This window comes from Belonocnema kinseyi, chromosome 5, assembly GCF_010883055.1.
Source record: "Belonocnema kinseyi isolate 2016_QV_RU_SX_M_011 chromosome 5, B_treatae_v1, whole genome shotgun sequence".
NCBI classification, from domain to species: Eukaryota; Metazoa; Arthropoda; class Insecta; order Hymenoptera; family Cynipidae; genus Belonocnema; species Belonocnema kinseyi.
In genome coordinates this window covers 95,462,512-95,479,853 of record NC_046661.1, presented here as the reverse complement: position 1 = coordinate 95,479,853, position 17,342 = coordinate 95,462,512, and the positions used below count along the sequence as shown (strand labels likewise).

General features: G+C 23.1%; 1 protein-coding gene across 1 annotated transcript in view; it reads right to left on the bottom strand.

Annotated features, from left to right (window-relative positions):
* The window catches only part of LOC117172829, a 24,409-nt gene extending 16,224 nt beyond the window's left edge, over positions 1-8,185 (bottom strand). The window contains exons 1-2 of the mRNA XM_033361073.1: positions 7,452-8,185; positions 1,868-2,271 (exon numbers count right to left, since the gene is read on the bottom strand). Of these exons, the coding sequence (XP_033216964.1) occupies positions 1,868-2,271; positions 7,452-7,860 (813 nt within the window). The 5' untranslated portion in view covers positions 7,861-8,185. The remainder of the gene's footprint in view (positions 1-1,867; positions 2,272-7,451) is intronic.
* Positions 8,186-17,342: the final 9,157 nt, after the last annotated feature.

Genomic DNA, 17,342 nt, shown 5'->3' with positions numbered 1-17,342 from the left:
AAATTAAAATTCGAAAATTTTTTCTAAAGCCTCCAGGGGACTTCGTTTTCGCACGAAAAAATTTTATGTGCCCTTATTGCATCCGGACCCACAATTTAAGATTTTTACTTTAAAAATAAAAATGTATGCTTAAAATTAATAATCTATTTTGTTTGAAAATGTAAATATTTTTTTTAAAGATTCAATTATGTTGTTAAATTTTTTAAGTAGAAATTATTCTTTATGGTAAAAATTTATCTTTTTTGTTTTAATGGTAGGAATTTAATATTTTTTGGTAACAATACAGATTTATGGTTAAAATTAATAATCTATTTTGTTTGAGAATTCAACAGTTTTGTTAAATATTAGTTTTTTTTGCAGTTTAAAATTCTATTAACTATTCTATTAGTCTATTTGATGGAAAATTCAATGATTTTGTTAAAAATGAAATTTTTTGATTAAATTCATATTGTCTTTTTAAAAATATTTTATTTTTGTTTGTCAGAAATGCAACCGATTCAAAATAAATTTTTTTAGTGAAGGATTTAACTACATTGTTCAAAATTTATAGTTTTTCAATGAATTCATCTGTTTCTTTAAAATAAAGATTTTTTTAAATTGAAATACACATTATTAATTACATTTTTCGTTGATTCAACTTTTTCAGTGAAAATTCAACTATTATTCTGAAAATGACCTTTTCTGTTAAGATTTTTATTTGAAATATCAGAAATCTTTTTGAATTTTGCCAGAATCTTAATAAAATTATATTTATAATAACTTAAAAAATAAACATTTCTAAATAAATATTCAGTTAAATTGATAATTTTCGAACCAGGAATTATAAAAATCAATTTCAAAACGAATCGATATTTCTGCCAAAAACTATTTTAATTTTCACTCAAAAACATTTGAATTAAACCAAAAAATTTGAATTTTTAACAAATTATTTGAACTATTAACCAAAGTGGACTAATTTTTAGTTATATTTTCAGTTGAAAAAATTAATTTTTAATAAAAAAACTAATTTTTAATCAAATAAATGAATTTTAAACCAATAAAATTAATTTTCAGTCAAAAAAAGATTGATTAAAAAAAAACATGAATCTTTAACCAAATTTTGAACTTTTACCCGAATAAAAAGTTTTTAAAGAAATCTTAACTTTTATTATCAATCAAATAGATAAATTTTAAGCAAAGAAATTAATTTATAAACAAATTCATGAATCTTCAACGAAAAAAATTAATTTTAACCAAGAATATTAAATTTCTATATAAAAAAAAAGATAAATTTCCGACGAAAAATGGACAAGTTAAATTTTGAGTTAAATTAATTAATTATTAATTTTTAAAAACTAACTTTCAATCAAAAAGATGGATTTTCAACCAAAATTATTAATTTGAACGAAATACATGAATTTTTAAACTAATATTTGAATTTTCAACTGAAAACGTAAGTTACTCAACAAGACAGATACATTTTTAAGCGAAGAAATTTATTTTCAACTAAAATAACGAATATAAAACAAATTAATTAATTTCAACCCAATAGTTGAATATTTCACTAAAAAAATTAAAATGTTCAACAAAAAGATGAATTTCCGACAAAAAATGGAATAGTTAAATTTTCAGTTAAAAAAAATAATTTTTAATTTAAAAAACGTAATATTGAAATTTTCAACTACAGAAATGAATTTTCAATTGAAAATGCAAATTACTTATCAAGAAGGCTGAATTTCTATAAAAAAAAAATAATTTTCGACAAAAGCTGGAATAAAAGAAAACTAATTTTCAATCCGAGAGATGAATATTTAATCAAAAAGATTAATTCTCTAAAAAATATATATAACAAAGAAACTTTTTTTAAATGATGCTTACCGCAACTTACCACGAAAGATATGATCGCATGAGGAATATCCAAATCAGGATGAGGAACAGAAATTAATTCTCTCTCATCACAAATACCAATTGCCTCTGGATCATAATTCCTGATTGACTCAGCTGCTTTTGAAACCGCAGCTTGAGCGATATTGGATCCAGAAACTAAAAGACAATCTTCTTCAAATAAATTTTTCGATTGAAAAGTATCATCAGTGGTTAGAAATGCCACAATTTTTGTTTGAATGTAGCTTGGCAATTCGTCAAAACAGTCTCTGGAAGAATTTTCACAAACGCAAAATAAAATTGTTCGTCTTGGATTCCATTCTTGTTCATGAACTTTGTTCAGACTTTCCATCAATTCGATCACGACTTTGACTCTTTCTTCGATTAATGATATTACCACGTATCTATCTGTTAATGAGAAAAAAGTAATTAAAAAAATATATATTGTTTTTCCAATTCAGAAAAAAATGGAAACCTGAATTTCCACCCTTCTAATTCAATAAAAATGTTTTGAAATAAAAAATCATCCATTTTTCGATTTTTAAAATATTGAAAAACAAAATTTCATATTTTATATATATATTTTTTTGTGAACATTCTTCGAATAATAAATTTCCTGACACTCAAAATTTCCTTAATTTAAAAAATGTTTTAAATCAATATTATTCATGTATCAAACATACAATAATGAAACATTTTGATCTAAGAAAATTTAAAAAAAGTTTAATTTATTTTTAAATTATTGTTTGAATATTTCATTGTTGTATTTTTAATAAATAAATAATATTTATTAAATAATAATTTTAAAAAAGTTTAAATTCAAGAATATTATAACACTGTGAAATTCCCCATTAATAAAACTCCCAAATGATCAAATTTGTGAATAATTAAATTCTCGATTAATAAAATTCCCGACAGTTTATAGTATTACCATATCTGAAAGTTCCCGACAAACAAATTCCCGAATTAGAAAATATCCGAATTAGAAAATTCCTGAATTTAAATAATAATAATTTTTTAGTAAATATTATTTATTGATTAAAAATACAATAATAAAATATTTTTAATATTTAAAGTTTCTCAAATTATTTTTTAAATTAAAAATAACAATAATTGAACAAATATATTTCTGGGTGAGATTTTTTTCAGTGATTGTTATATTAAATTCAAACAATAATAACTTTGGAAACTTTAAACATCAAAAATATATTTTTCAAAAAAAAAAATTTGATGATTCTATTTTTAATTTATGATAGAAATTTTATATGATTTATTATAATTTTATATTTTATAATTTGGCCATTTTTACTACGAATTTTCGAATTCGGTCATATTATAATCTGTTGGGAATTTCCTTATGCTAATTACTGGATGGAAATATTTTGCAATTTTTGTTATTTTTAATATGTAAACAATATTTATTTATTATTAGTTTATATTTTATAATTTGATAATTTTCTGTCGGGAATTTTCGAATTCGGTAATATTATACATTTTTGGGAATTTTATAATTATGCTATTTGAGAGTCAATTAGATGACTATCAATTTATAAATGTAGAAATTGCTTACACTCGTTTTTAAGCAAATATCGCTTTTTTCTAAAATTTTCAACAATTAAAGTATATAAAGTAACAATAAAGTATTACCAGTTTGTTTTTAAAGTTATATAAATAACATTTTTCTAAAATTTTTTAGAAAATTCCAAATGGTTTTGATATGTCGATAAAGAATCTAGAAAATTTGAAAGAAAACTTTTTATTTTGCAGGATTTAATAAAATGTTAGGAAAAATTTGAGCCAGTTTAAAAAATATTTAGGACTCTAACGAGCTTGAAAGAAATAAAAACGTTATAAATTAAGAAATCTTTTTAAAAATTTTGAAATCTTTCTAAATATACTTCAAAATTCATTTTACAAAATAAAAAATAATTTTAAATTTCCCTTCTTAAAAAGCTTCCTTTTTTCGAAATATTCTTAAATAATCTCTTGAAATTAACCTTTTTAAATAAAACCCCATTTGAAAATTTCGTAGGAATCTAAAGAATTTTTAATCTTTTTTTTCTTGAAACCTTTCAAAATTCTTAAAAAGCTTCTTTTTTCGAAATTTCCAAAAATCGAATTTTTTTGAAGCCATGAAACTAAATTATTTATTTAATTTTAAAAAACTTCTATACCTTAAAAAATTGTTAAAAATTAAAATAAAAATTGTAATTGTTTTAAAATGTGGCAGAATTTATTTTTTGGAAATTCTTTAAAAGCTTCTAATTTTTTTTCAAAAATCTAATTTTCTAAAATCTGTAATTAAAAAAAGCGAATTTTGTATTAAAAAAGAGTGGAAAAAATTTTATTTGTACAAAATAGCTATTCAATTGACTTCCATATAGGGAATAGGGAATAGGAAATATTTAAAAAAAAACTTTTATCATCTTCTTCATTAAAAACCAAAAGCTTTTGAAAGAAAAAAAATTTGAATAAAAATAATTTCAAGTTGATCAACTGTATATATAAATTAATGAATGATTTTTAAAATTAAACTATTATGTGAGTATCAAGAATTAAATAATAATTGATATTTGCAAGGAAATTCTGAATTTCTTCAGTATACATTTTATTTAGAAATTTCAAGGAAAAAAATTGAACTGTTTTAATTAAAATTACTTCAAATTAAAAGATTCACTATTTAATTTTAAATCCTATTCTAATATTGCTTCAGTCAAATATATTCCATTGTTAACCCATATTCAGTATGAACATTTTTAATTTAAAAAAAAAACAATTTTTATTATTTGAAAATATTTGACTGTTCATTTAAAATGAGTAATTATAGATCAAATATTTAAAACTAAATAATTTAATGTACAAATAACAATCAGACAATTATTAATTCGAAACGGTTTGAATTTCACAATTGTAATTTTAAAAGAGGAAGAAATTTTGTTATTTCATTTTTTTCTAAATTAATATAAGAACTTTTTTCGCACATTTTTGTTGATTTTTAAACAAAGAAATTTTTGTTTGTAATTTTTGTTGAATTAGCAGATAGACCTTTCATATTTTTAAGATTTGTATAGAAATGGACGCGAGAAAATTTAAATTTTTAATTCTTGTTGAATTGGAAGAAGGATCATTTATTTTTATTTTTAACATTGTTATTGAATTGGAAGAAAGTGAATTTAGGTTTTTATTTTCTGAATTGGAAGAGGTCCGTTTTTTATTTTTATCATTTCTATTGATTTTTTCTGATTTGAAAAAGGGACAAATTACATTTTAAACATTTTTATCGATTTGAAGAAGGAAATTTTGATTTTCAATATTTTATAAATTAGACGAGGGATAATTTTTTATTTTTAGCATTTTTATCAAAGTGAAAGGAAGTAAATTTAAGTTTTCAATTTTTTCTGAATTGAAAGATATGCGTTTTTTTAATTTTATCATTTATATTGAGGTAAAAATAAAATTGGAAATGAGCAAATTCATTTTTAAAAAAAAAACGGCAGAATTGGCAATAAAATGTTTATTAATAAAATTTTTTTTTAAGAATGTGCATTTTTTAAAACGAGACAATTAAAATACGTGTGTTTTAATGCCAAAAATCGTTTTTAAATATTTTTTCTGAATTACAAGAGGGAAGTTTTTTTAGTGAGTTGTGGAAGGGAGGGAATTTTAGTTTACAATTTTTTCTTCATTGGAAGAGGAACTTTTTTTTTAATTTTAATTTTTATAGAGTTGGAAGGAACGATATTTTATTTTTTGTTGAATTGGTAAAGGTACATTTTATAATTAAAATTTTGTTAGCGTTGTAGAGGGGAGTAATTCAGGTTTTCAATTTCTTCTGAATTTCGAGAAATCCGTTTTGGATTTTTATCATTTCTATTCAGTTTAAGGGGAGTATTTTTTATTTCCAATTTTTTTTGAATTGGAAGAAGGAAGTTTTTTATTGCTAACATTTTAATTGAATTGTGGAAAGTAGGATATTATGGTTTTCAGTTTTTTTCTCAATAGGACGAGTCATTTTATATTTTTTACCCTTAAAGGGCATACTGGGTGTAACACACCCAGTGACTTATTTGCACTTTAACAAAACGTACCAAATTCAAGAAAACGAAATATATGGCGCCAGATTAAAAAATGTCATGAAAACCTATTTTTCTATATTATATTCACATAATTTTGATTTTTATAATTTTTATACGCAGTTTAAGATCAATAAAATAGTTTAATAATGCAAAGTACGTTGTTTGATTTTTCATTGATTTGAAGCTTTTATTTTTCAGAATAAATACGTTTTTTGAAACGAACACTATAATAATAATTTTATTTTCGAATCACCATATCTCGGAAGTATTCAGGTAAAATTTTAAGTAAAAATATCCAAAACTTAAAAAGTTATGAATTTTAGAGTGAAAGAAGTCATTGTTTAATTTTTTTCAAAAATGATTTTTTTAACTACTTTAAACTTCAAAAACTGTTGTGAAACTTTTTTCTGCGTAAACTAGATAGATTAAACATCATTAATTGATTTCCTTGTAAAAAACTATGCAATACCGCTGGCACAGCACACGTTTAAATACCCTTGGGTACGTAACACCCAGTGTGCTCTTTATGTAATTTTACGGAAGTGTGCCTTTTAAGGGTTAAGATTTTGTCGAGTGTGATTTTTGTGTAAATGGTTTGCCATTGGAAAATAATTTTTTTTTAAATTACTAGTTACCTAATTGTCTCTCAGATCACATAGAAAACTTTATAAGCTATTTTCAATTTTTAAATAGCTTCAAATCTACAAATTAAAAAACTTTAAAACGAAAACTCAAAATGGACAATTTTTAAATAAAAAGATTATCAAATTAAACCTTATAAATAGAATGATTTCAACATTGAAAAAGTTAAAATAAAGCTTATTTTAAATTTCATGATAACACCTGATTGGATGAATTTTTCTTCTCAGGTCTCGGACTCGCATTACAGATAAAAAATAGTGTAAATAGTGTGGATTTTTCTTAAGCAGTATCGAAATAGTATCATAAATTTTTTCAAGGAATAAAAATTATCTTCAATGTTTATTTAAAATGTTTTTGTTTGGTCTATAAATAATGAAAATTTCTATTTAGTCATTTTTCTTCACTTACAAATTTTTGTTTAAAAATTCAACTATTTTGTTGAACATTGATCTTTTTGGTTTCAAAATGTATCTCTTTTTGGTTAAAAAATCACATTTTCGAGTTAACGATTCAATTGTTCTGTAGAAAATTAATCTTTTTTGGTTGCATTTAATGGTTTTTAATTTAAAATTAAAATATTTTTTGGTTTAATTATCAACAATTACATTTTTTGATGAAAATTCAACTGTTTTATAGAGAATTCGTATTTTTTGCTTGAAAACTCAACAATTTCGTAGAAAATTCAATTGGTTTTAGAAAAATTATGTAATTGGTTGAGAATTCATCTTCTTGGTTGAAAATTTAACAGCAGACAATTGTAAGAAAATAGTGTCTTTAGCGTAATTTTTTTTTAAATAGTAAAATAGTGTCATCGTTAAAAAAATAATGTAAAATAATAGCAATAGTGTCACAAAAAAATTTAATTCTCACCTGATTCTCTCGATCCTTGAACCTTCGCAACAGTACACGATTTGAATTTAAAAACCTGTTGAATGATTCCCAGTCTTGGAAAAATACCTTTCGAATCTGTCAGAAAATTCGATTCTCTGTTCGCAGGCAATAAGTTTGAATCCTGATCGAAATTCGAATTTTGAAGAAACTCAAAAACTTGATCCTGAAGATATTCCGTCATTTGAAGACCATTATTGGCAAGTTGCATTCTTGTTTTTTCTGCTTGTACGATTATAGTTCTTTGGGCGGCAAATCTTCCCAAGAGAAATCCACCCAAAAGAGCCAAAAATCCGATGGAAAATAAAAACGAAATGCAACTTCTTTTTGTCACAAATTCACTCGATTCTCCAAAGCCTCGTGACATTTGCATACTCAATATTCTCTGCATTTTGAGTGTTTTAGTCTTTCTCAAAATACGAAACTTCACTTTTTTATTTAAAAAATATATATATCTTAGTATTTAGTTTGAGAATGAGATAATTAACAATTTTATTTTTTACACGATGCGTGACCGGAAACTTCTTTCTTTACTATATATCTATTTATATGGGCGCGAGAATAGAAACAACAATTTCACGGATTTAGCACGATTCGCGACCATAAACTCAGAATCTGGTATATTTTTGTACCAAATTGACTCTTCAAAACTCGTTAAGTTTCTCATTTTCGAATTTCCATTTGATTTAATCTTGAATTTAATTTTATTATTTTATCTACTTCATGCATGGGAAATTTTTTAATTTAGAGGGCTTTAGTATATTTTTAAAGCAACTTGTGATTTGAATTGAAATTTTATCATTTATTTGGATATTAAATGTGAAAAGTTATTTATTAATGAATTTCTGAAGGATGATTTTTAGTTTTTAGAACGTGACAGTCTTGAATTTGTCTTTTGAGAATACCTACGGTTAACGAATGACTGCGTGGGATCGGACCAATATAAGTTGGACGTCTTTCCACTTTGAGTTCTCCCCGCTTCGTTTCTTGTTTTCTTACTTTGCGCCAGGTCCAGTGTTTAGTTTTATAAGCAAAATCTTAGTTTTGTTGTAGCATAAAAGAGTAGGAAATTTTATGGGAACGGCTGAAAAATCCCGAAAAAAAAAATTTCTAATAATAAACTTCTCGAATATTAAAATTTCGTGATATTAAAATTCCGGAATAATAAAATTTCCGAATTGAAAAATTCACGAAGATTAAAATTTCTTAATAATACCTTTCCCGAATTGAGAAATACCCGAATAATAAAACTTCCGAATTGGAAAGTTTCTGAACAAATAAATTTCCTGAATTATAACATTCCTGAAAAAATTTCCCAATAAAAAAATGTCCAAAATAGAAAATAACCGAATAATAAGATTCACGTATAAAATAAAATTTCCGCATGAAAATCCCGAATTGGAAATTTCACAGATTATAAGATTACGGAATGACAACATTCTCGAATAAAATAAAATTTCCGAATGAAATTCCCGAATTGGAAATTTCATAAATTATCAAATTCCCGAATAGCAAAATTCCATAACAGTTCATAATATTACCGAATTGACCAATTCCTAAATAATTAATTTCCCGACGGTTATAATATTAAAGTATTTGAACATTCCCGAAAAATAAAATCTCCTATTAATGAAATTCCCGAAATGGAAAAATTCCAGAATATTTCAATTTCGTAATAATAAAATTCCCGAATTCGGAAAATACCCGAATAATAAAACTTCTGAATTGGCAAATTTCCGAATAGTAAATATCCTGAATGATAAAATTCTAGAATATTAAAATTTCGTAATAATAACATTCCCGACTTGGAAAATACCCGAATAATAAAATTTCTTAATTTGACATTTTCTGAAGAATAAATTTCCCGGATTATAAAATTCTTGAATAAAATTTCCCAATAAAAAAATTTCCAAAATAGAGAATAACCGAATAATAAGATTCCCGTATCAAATAAAATTTCCACATGAAATTCCCGAATTGGAAATTTCACAAATTATAAGTTTACCGAATGACAACATTCTTGTATAAAATAAAATTTCCGAATTGGAAATTTCCCGAACAGTTCATAATATTACCGAATTGGCTAATTTCTAAATAATGAAATTCCCGAAGGTTATAATATTAAAGTATTTGAACATTCCCGAAAAATAAAATCTCCTATTAATAAAATTCCAGAATGTAAAAAATCCCGAATATTACAATTTCGTTATAATAAAATTCCCGAATTCGGAAAATACTCGAATAATAAAACTTCTAAATTGGCACATTTCCGAATAATCAATATCCCGAATTATAAAATTCCAGAATATTAAAATTTCGTAATTATAAAATTTCCGAATCGTTGTAAATACCCGAATAATAACATTTCCTACTAATGAAATTCTACAATTGAAAAATTCCCGAATATTATAATTTCGTAATAATAACAAACCGACTTGGAAAATACCAGAATAATACAACTTCTGAATGGGAAAGTTCCTGGAAAATAAATTTCCCGAATTATAACATTCCTGAATAATATTTCCCAATCAAAAATTTTTTCCAAATTGAAAAATTCCCGAAAAATAAAATAACCCAACAATAAGATTCCCGTATAAAATAAAATTTCCAAATTGAGAATGTCAAAAATTATAAGATTCCTATATGACAAAAATCCACGTATTAAATAAAATTTCCAAATGAAATTCCCGAATAGGAAGGTTCATAACTTATCAAATTCCCGACTGACAAAATTCCAGAACAGTTCATAATATTACCGAATTGGCCAATTCCTAAATACTGAAATTCCTGATGGTTATAATATTAAAGTATTTGAACATTCCCGAAAAATAAAATCTCCTATTAATGAAATTCCCGAATATTAGAATTTCATAATAGTAAAAATCCCGAATTCGGAAGATACCCGAATAATAAAATTCCTGAATTGGAAAATACCCGAATAATAAAACTTTCGAATTGGAAAATTCCGGGATAATAAAGTTTCCTCTTAATGAAATTCCCAAATATTAAAATTTCGTAATATTAGTATTTCTGAATAATAAAATTTTCGACAGCTTAGAAAATTGCCGTATTTGAAAATTCCCAAATTATAAAATGTTCGAATTTAAACAATTAAAATTTTTTTTAAGTTATCAAATCTATTATATTATTACAATTATAATGATGTTACAATTACGTTTTTTTATTCATAAGAAAATTTTAATTGTTTATATTCAGAAAGTTGCTAGTTCTGGTATGTTATAGTTCAACCATTTTCTGTCGACAATTTTCCCATTTGAGAATTTTATTATTCGGAAATTTTATTATTCATAAAATTTATTCTTCGAGAATTTAATTATTCGTGAATTTTATTCTTCAGAAATTTTATTATTCGGGAATTTTATTATTTAGGGATTTTATTATCAGGGAATTTTCCAATTCACGCATTTTATTGTTCAAAAATTTTATTTTTCGGAAATTTAAAAATTCGGGAATTTTATTATACTGTAATTTTCCAATTCGACAATTTTATCATTCGCAACTTTTATTATTCGGTAATTTTATTATTCAGAAATTGTATCGTTCGGGAATTTCTCAATTCGGGAATTGTTCAGTTGCAAAAGGAATTTAAAAAAAGGGGAAAGAGGGTAATTTTTTCAAGAAAAAGAAAAAAAATATGGGAAAGCGTTTTAAAACATTTATTTTTACATTGAGAAAAGAAGAATCAATCTTTTTATAACTTTTTTTTATAGTTTTTAAATAATTTTAGTTGTTTTTAAAACGATTTCTACCATTAAAGATTTTTTTTTATTCAAAATTATTAGATTGATTTGTAGTATTACTGAAAAGTGTCTGTGACATTAAGAATCAAATTCAAAAAAATTTCTCATGATTGGGCAAGTCGATGGAAAATTTTCAAATGTTTAATTTTTTTTTATTTTTTCGGTACGCAATTTTTTCATCAATTGTGTTAGTAAAGTTTATGAAAATAAATAACTTGAAACAGAAAAAAAAATAAAAATTGCATTTTCCGTTACGATATTGGCACAAATCTAACCATATTTTGTTTTTTCGGCTCACCGACATCTTGAAATCGTAAAAATCGATTAAAATAAGTAGAAATCATATGAAAAGCCTTCGATAAAAATTAAATTAACATTTATTTCCAAAATCCCCACCCAGAAAAATTCCATATACAAAAAATTTAAAAAAAAATTTTAATTTGAACATTTCTAATTGACTTGCCCAAAGGTGAGAAATTAAAGTGTTAGAAAAAATTGGTTTGTAATACCACAAAGAAACTTTTCAGTGTTATTGCTAAGAAATCAAATAATTTCTAGTTTTTTGAGCCTACCCTGCTTTGAAATCGTAAAAATCTTTTTAAATGAGTAGAAATCATTTGAAATTCCTTGAATATGAATTAAAATTCACTTTAAAAACCTTATCCTAAAAAAAATATGGAAAGAAATGTTTTTCCATGTACAGAAAATTAAAAATTTGAAAATTTCTAATCTACTTGCCAAAAAATGAGAAATTTTTTGAATTAAAAAAAAAATAGTTTAAAATTTCACAAAGAAACTGTTCAGTGCCATTGAATCTATTTATTTTTAGTTTTTCGGCCCACCCACATCTTGAAATCGTGGAAATCCATTAAAATTTAAGTAGAAATTATTTTAAATTGCTTTGATATAAATTAAATTAAAATTATTCATTAAATTTATCTAAAAAGACCATTGAAATAAAATGCACACGTGCGTTTATGTCCCAAGATTTTTATTTTCTAATACTAAACTCATAAATTATTTAAAAATTCATAACAAACATTTTTTAATATTAGGAGTTCTAGAATTTTGTGAAACGAAATTTCTTGAAATCTTTTAAATAACTTAAAATTATTAAAATGCGTGGAAACCTTTAAAACGAAATTTCTTTTATTCCTTAAAATTCTATAAAAATTGGTTAAAACCCTTTAAAATACCTTCGAATCCTTGGAAATCGTAAAAACCCACAAATGCTATTCAAATTTTTAAATATTAGGAGTTCTAAAGAATTTGGAAAGGAATTGAATAATTTATGAACTAAAAATAATTAATTAATTTTAATTAATAAGATATGTTTGAAAAAATACTTACATTTGTAAATTTAATATTAATATAATAAAATATATCTAGCTATCGTAACTGTTTTCATAAATATTGTGAGTCACATATTCTTAAATTTTAAACCAATTCTTCGCTTTTGAAAAAAAATCAAAATTGTTCATCATATAACTTCTCATAAAATTGTCTATATTTATTAATGTGAAAATATTATTTGAATTTAAAAGGTATTAATTAATTTGAAATTATAACTTTAAAATAGATGGCCTTTTAAAAATTTCTGCGATTATCTCTGATCCAAAACGATACCATAGAAAAAGTTGACAATCATAATTAAAATTTCACTAGATAGAAATTTAATAGTGGTTCCTCTAAATTTACCAAAAGAAAATTCTTTCAAGATGAAATTTCGGTAAATTTTCGGTAGTTTAAAATTGTTTTCAACTTTTGAGAATTATTTTGTCATTAGAATAAAGAAATTAAGATGAAAATAGAATATGAAAAATTAGGATGCAAAATAGAACAAAGTTCAATTGAATTGAATTATTCAATTCCTTTTGGTTTCACTTCAATATAATGGAATTCAATTTAACTATGTCAAATTTACGGAATTTAAAATTTATATTTCAACTTATTCGAAATAATTTTGATTAAAATTGACTTGGTGTTTTGTTAAATTCGTTTAAATTAATTTTAAAAGCAGACATCTCTTATAATTTAGTCAAATTTCGATTCATTTAATCATAATTTAATTAAATTTCTTTATTTATTAAACTCGCTGTAATTTATTCTTTAATTTATTTCTTTAAATTAGTTGAATTTTTCAGTTTGAATTTATATAGATTCGATTAAACTCTAATAAATTTCGTCAACTTTGGCAAAATTGACATTGAGTCTTCTTAAATTTGTTTAATCTAAATCAAATTTAGAATTATACTCTTCAAATTTAGTCAAATTTAATTTAATTATAATTAAATTTTTTTATCAATTGAACTCGCTGAAATTTATTGGAATTCACTAGAATTTAACAGAATTCACTTAAATTCAATAAAACGCAATTTAAATTTATTTTAAATATATTTCGATATTTTAAAAATGACGTTCAATTTGTTCTTAAAATCAAATTCGTCGAAATATATTAAAATTTATTATTTTTAGTAAAATTCCTTGAATTTCATTGAAATAATTTTGAATTCCAATCGATTCCATCAACGTTAGCACAATTGATTTGGAGTTATCTTAAATTCGTTTAAATTATATCAAAATGAAGTAGAATTTTATCAGTCGGCATTTACATATATAAAAAACCTAAATTTATTTTTAATTAATTTGAATCCATTGTAATATTTTTTTAATTTCAGTCATTTATTCTGTACTTATATTTAATTGAATTCCTTGAATTCATTTTAAATAATTTTGAATACCTATAGATTCGATTGAATTCCAATCAATTCCGTTAATTTTAGCACATTCCGAAATATTCTCTTCTAATTTAGTTGAATTTAATTTAATTATTTTATTATTTAAATTCACTGAAATATATAGGAATTCACTACAATTTAATAGAATTCCCATTAATTCAATGATACTTTAAATTTATTTTTAATTAATTAGCATCCTTCTTTTTAATCCATTTAAAGTTTCTATTAATTATTTCTGTAATTTAGTTGAACTTTTTTTCTAATAAAAATAAAATACGCCCAGTTTCATTAAAATTCATTTAAAATAGTTTTGAATTCCTATATATTCAATTGAATTCTAATAAATTCCATTAACTTTGGTACATTCAGCAATATTTTCTTCGAATTTAATTTAATTATAATTTAATAACATTTTTTTATTAATTATACTCACTGAAATTTATTGAAATTCTCTAGAATTTAACATACTTCGCGAGAATATAACGACAAAACACACGAATTTATTTTTAATTATTTTAAATCCTTTTATATATATTTTTGTAACATTCGACATTTTTAGTTGATTTTTCTAAAATTCGCTTTAAATGTTAGTAAAATAAAAAAAAGATTCAAATTCATTTCCGCAGAATTTTTTTCTCCTGAATTCCTAGTAGAATTGGTTTGAATATTCTCAATTTCATTGGATTCTATTAATTCTTTTCAACCTTATTGAATTTAATTAAATTTCACAATTAAAATTCAATTTACGCATTTATTTATGATATTTTCCTCAAAAAATTATTCCCATAAGGCATAAAAATGTATTCTCCTGATTTTTGCATTTGCAACTAATTTTCGTACACCTATTATTGGGGACATCTTCAATGTGTATAAATAGTTCAAGTTTCACGCATTACTGCGCGGCAATTTATCTATAGAATTCTGAAGTTCTGCACCTTGAAGGATGGGTCTATACATTTCTAGACGAAAAAAAACAAAACAAGTCCCACTTTTATTTACGAATTTGATTTAAATCGTTATTTAAACCAAGAAGATTCATTTTCAATCAAAAAAGAATTTTCAAGAAGATTGGTGAATTATCTACGAAAGGGTAGAATTTTCAACCCGAAAATATGATTTTTTAACAAAAAAGTTAAATTGTCATCAAAATAATTTAATTTATAACCAAATAGTTCATTCGCAACCGAATAGTTTAATGTTTTAATAAATTGTTGAATCCTCAACCAAACTGGATTAATTTAGACCCACGAATTTGCATTTTTAATAAAAAAGGATAAATTTTTGACTAAAAAAGATAAATTTTTTAACAAAATACATGAATCTGCAACTAAGAAAGATCAATTTTGATTTAAAATATCAATTTTCAATGAACATATCAATTTAAAACCAAAAGTAGAAGTTATATTGTTAGTTGAAAAACGAATTTTTAACTAAAATGATGAATCTTAAAAAATAAATTTTCAGCAAAATAGTTTAACCCAACATAAAATTTAAAAAAATTTCATCTGTAAAATATAAATGACATAGTTAAAATTAGTAACGTAGTTTATGTAGCGCCCATCCCCTTAAACGAGACCAAAAAAATTTGAGGAAAGGAAAAATTTGTTTCCTTAATGTAGGAATTGATATTAAAAATAATATGTAAATTGGAACATGTGTTCAAATAATTTCAATCATTTCAGTTTCAGTGTTTAAATTAATAAAATTATTAAATGAAGTTCAATGAGTAGGAGGAAAAGAAGGGGTCAATTTCTCCCTTTTTCCAATTTTCAAAAAAAAAATCTATTTTTTCTCCTGTTTTCAAGAAATTTTCCCGTTTTATCGATTTTTCGTTAAAACTTTTGTTTTGTTTAATAATTCTACTATTTCTTTGAAAATTTAATTATTTTATTAAAACGCAACTATTTTGTCAGTCATCTTTTTTGGTAAATAATTCAACAACTGGTATAAATTTTGAACTACTTTGTTAAACATTTCTCATTTTTGTTGAAGATTCATCTTTTTGGTTAAATATTTAACCACTTTATTGAATATTCGTTTCTTTTTTGTTTAAAATTTAACTTTTTTCCACTGAAAATATAACTAGTTTAATTTTTCTAGTTGAAAATTGATCTTTTTTAGTTAAAAATCAACCATTTGGTTAAAACTTCATCTTTTTTATTTGAAAAATCATGTATTCGGTGAAAAATTCGTCTTTTTTGGTAGAAATTAAATATTCATAGTAAAAAATTTATCTTTTTCGTTAAAAATTCATCTCTTTGAATCGAAATTGAAATATTTTATTAAAAATTCGTATCTTTTTATGGCTTTCAACTGTTTCTGATTTTAACTAAAATCTTTTTTAGTTGAAATATCATTGGTGACTATTTTCGTTGAGAAATCATATTTTTTGTGGAACTACTTTGTTAAAAATAATTTATTTTTTATAAGAATTCTTAATTTTGGTTGAAAATTCATCTTTCGAGAGCAAAATTTAATTAATGTTTTTTTACTGATAATATAACTATTCCATTTTTGCATAAAAATATATATTTTTAATTGAAAGTTGATCTTTTCTATTTAAAAACTCAACTATTGAGTTAAACTGTTTTTTATTTCAAATTAAAATAGTTTTTGGTTGTAATATCAAGTATTACAGTTTTCCTTGATAATACATCTTTTCGGTTTTAAAATTTAACTACTTTGTAGCAAATTCGTCTTTTTGGCTTAAAAATTGAACAATCTGGTAAAAAATTAAGCTTTACAGTTGAAAATAATCTTTTTTAAATCTTATAATCGGATTGAAAATACAATTGTTTTGTATAAAATACATATTTTTTGTTTGAAAATTCATCTTTTTGTAGATACCATCTTTTTGGTGAAAAGTGAAACTCTTTAGTTGAAAAATCATCTTTTTGGTTGATAATTCAACTATTTGGTTAAAAATTAAACTATTACTTGAAAAATTAGCTACTGATAGAAAATTAACTTTTCTAACAAAAAATGCATAGTTTTTGGTAAAAAATTCAACTGTTTTATAAAAAACTCATTTATTTAGTCGAAAAATCGTCTTTTTGAGTAGAAAATTCATTTTGTTTTTTGAAAATTTAGCTTTTTTGCTGAACATTCTAGTATTTTGTTTAAAATTCATCTTTTTTTGTTCAATTTTACGAACAGAAAATTAATTTTTTTTGTCGTTAAAAACTTATATTTTTTAGTAGAAAAATTCAACTATTTGGTTGCAAATTTAAATATTTTGGTAGAAAATACAACTATTTTGTGTCTGATGGGAAATTTAATTTTTTTAATTTAGTCTTTTTGGGTAGAAAATTAATGTTCTTTTTTGAAAATTTATCCTTTTGGTTGTGAATTCAAGTGCTCAAACTCTTTGTCTG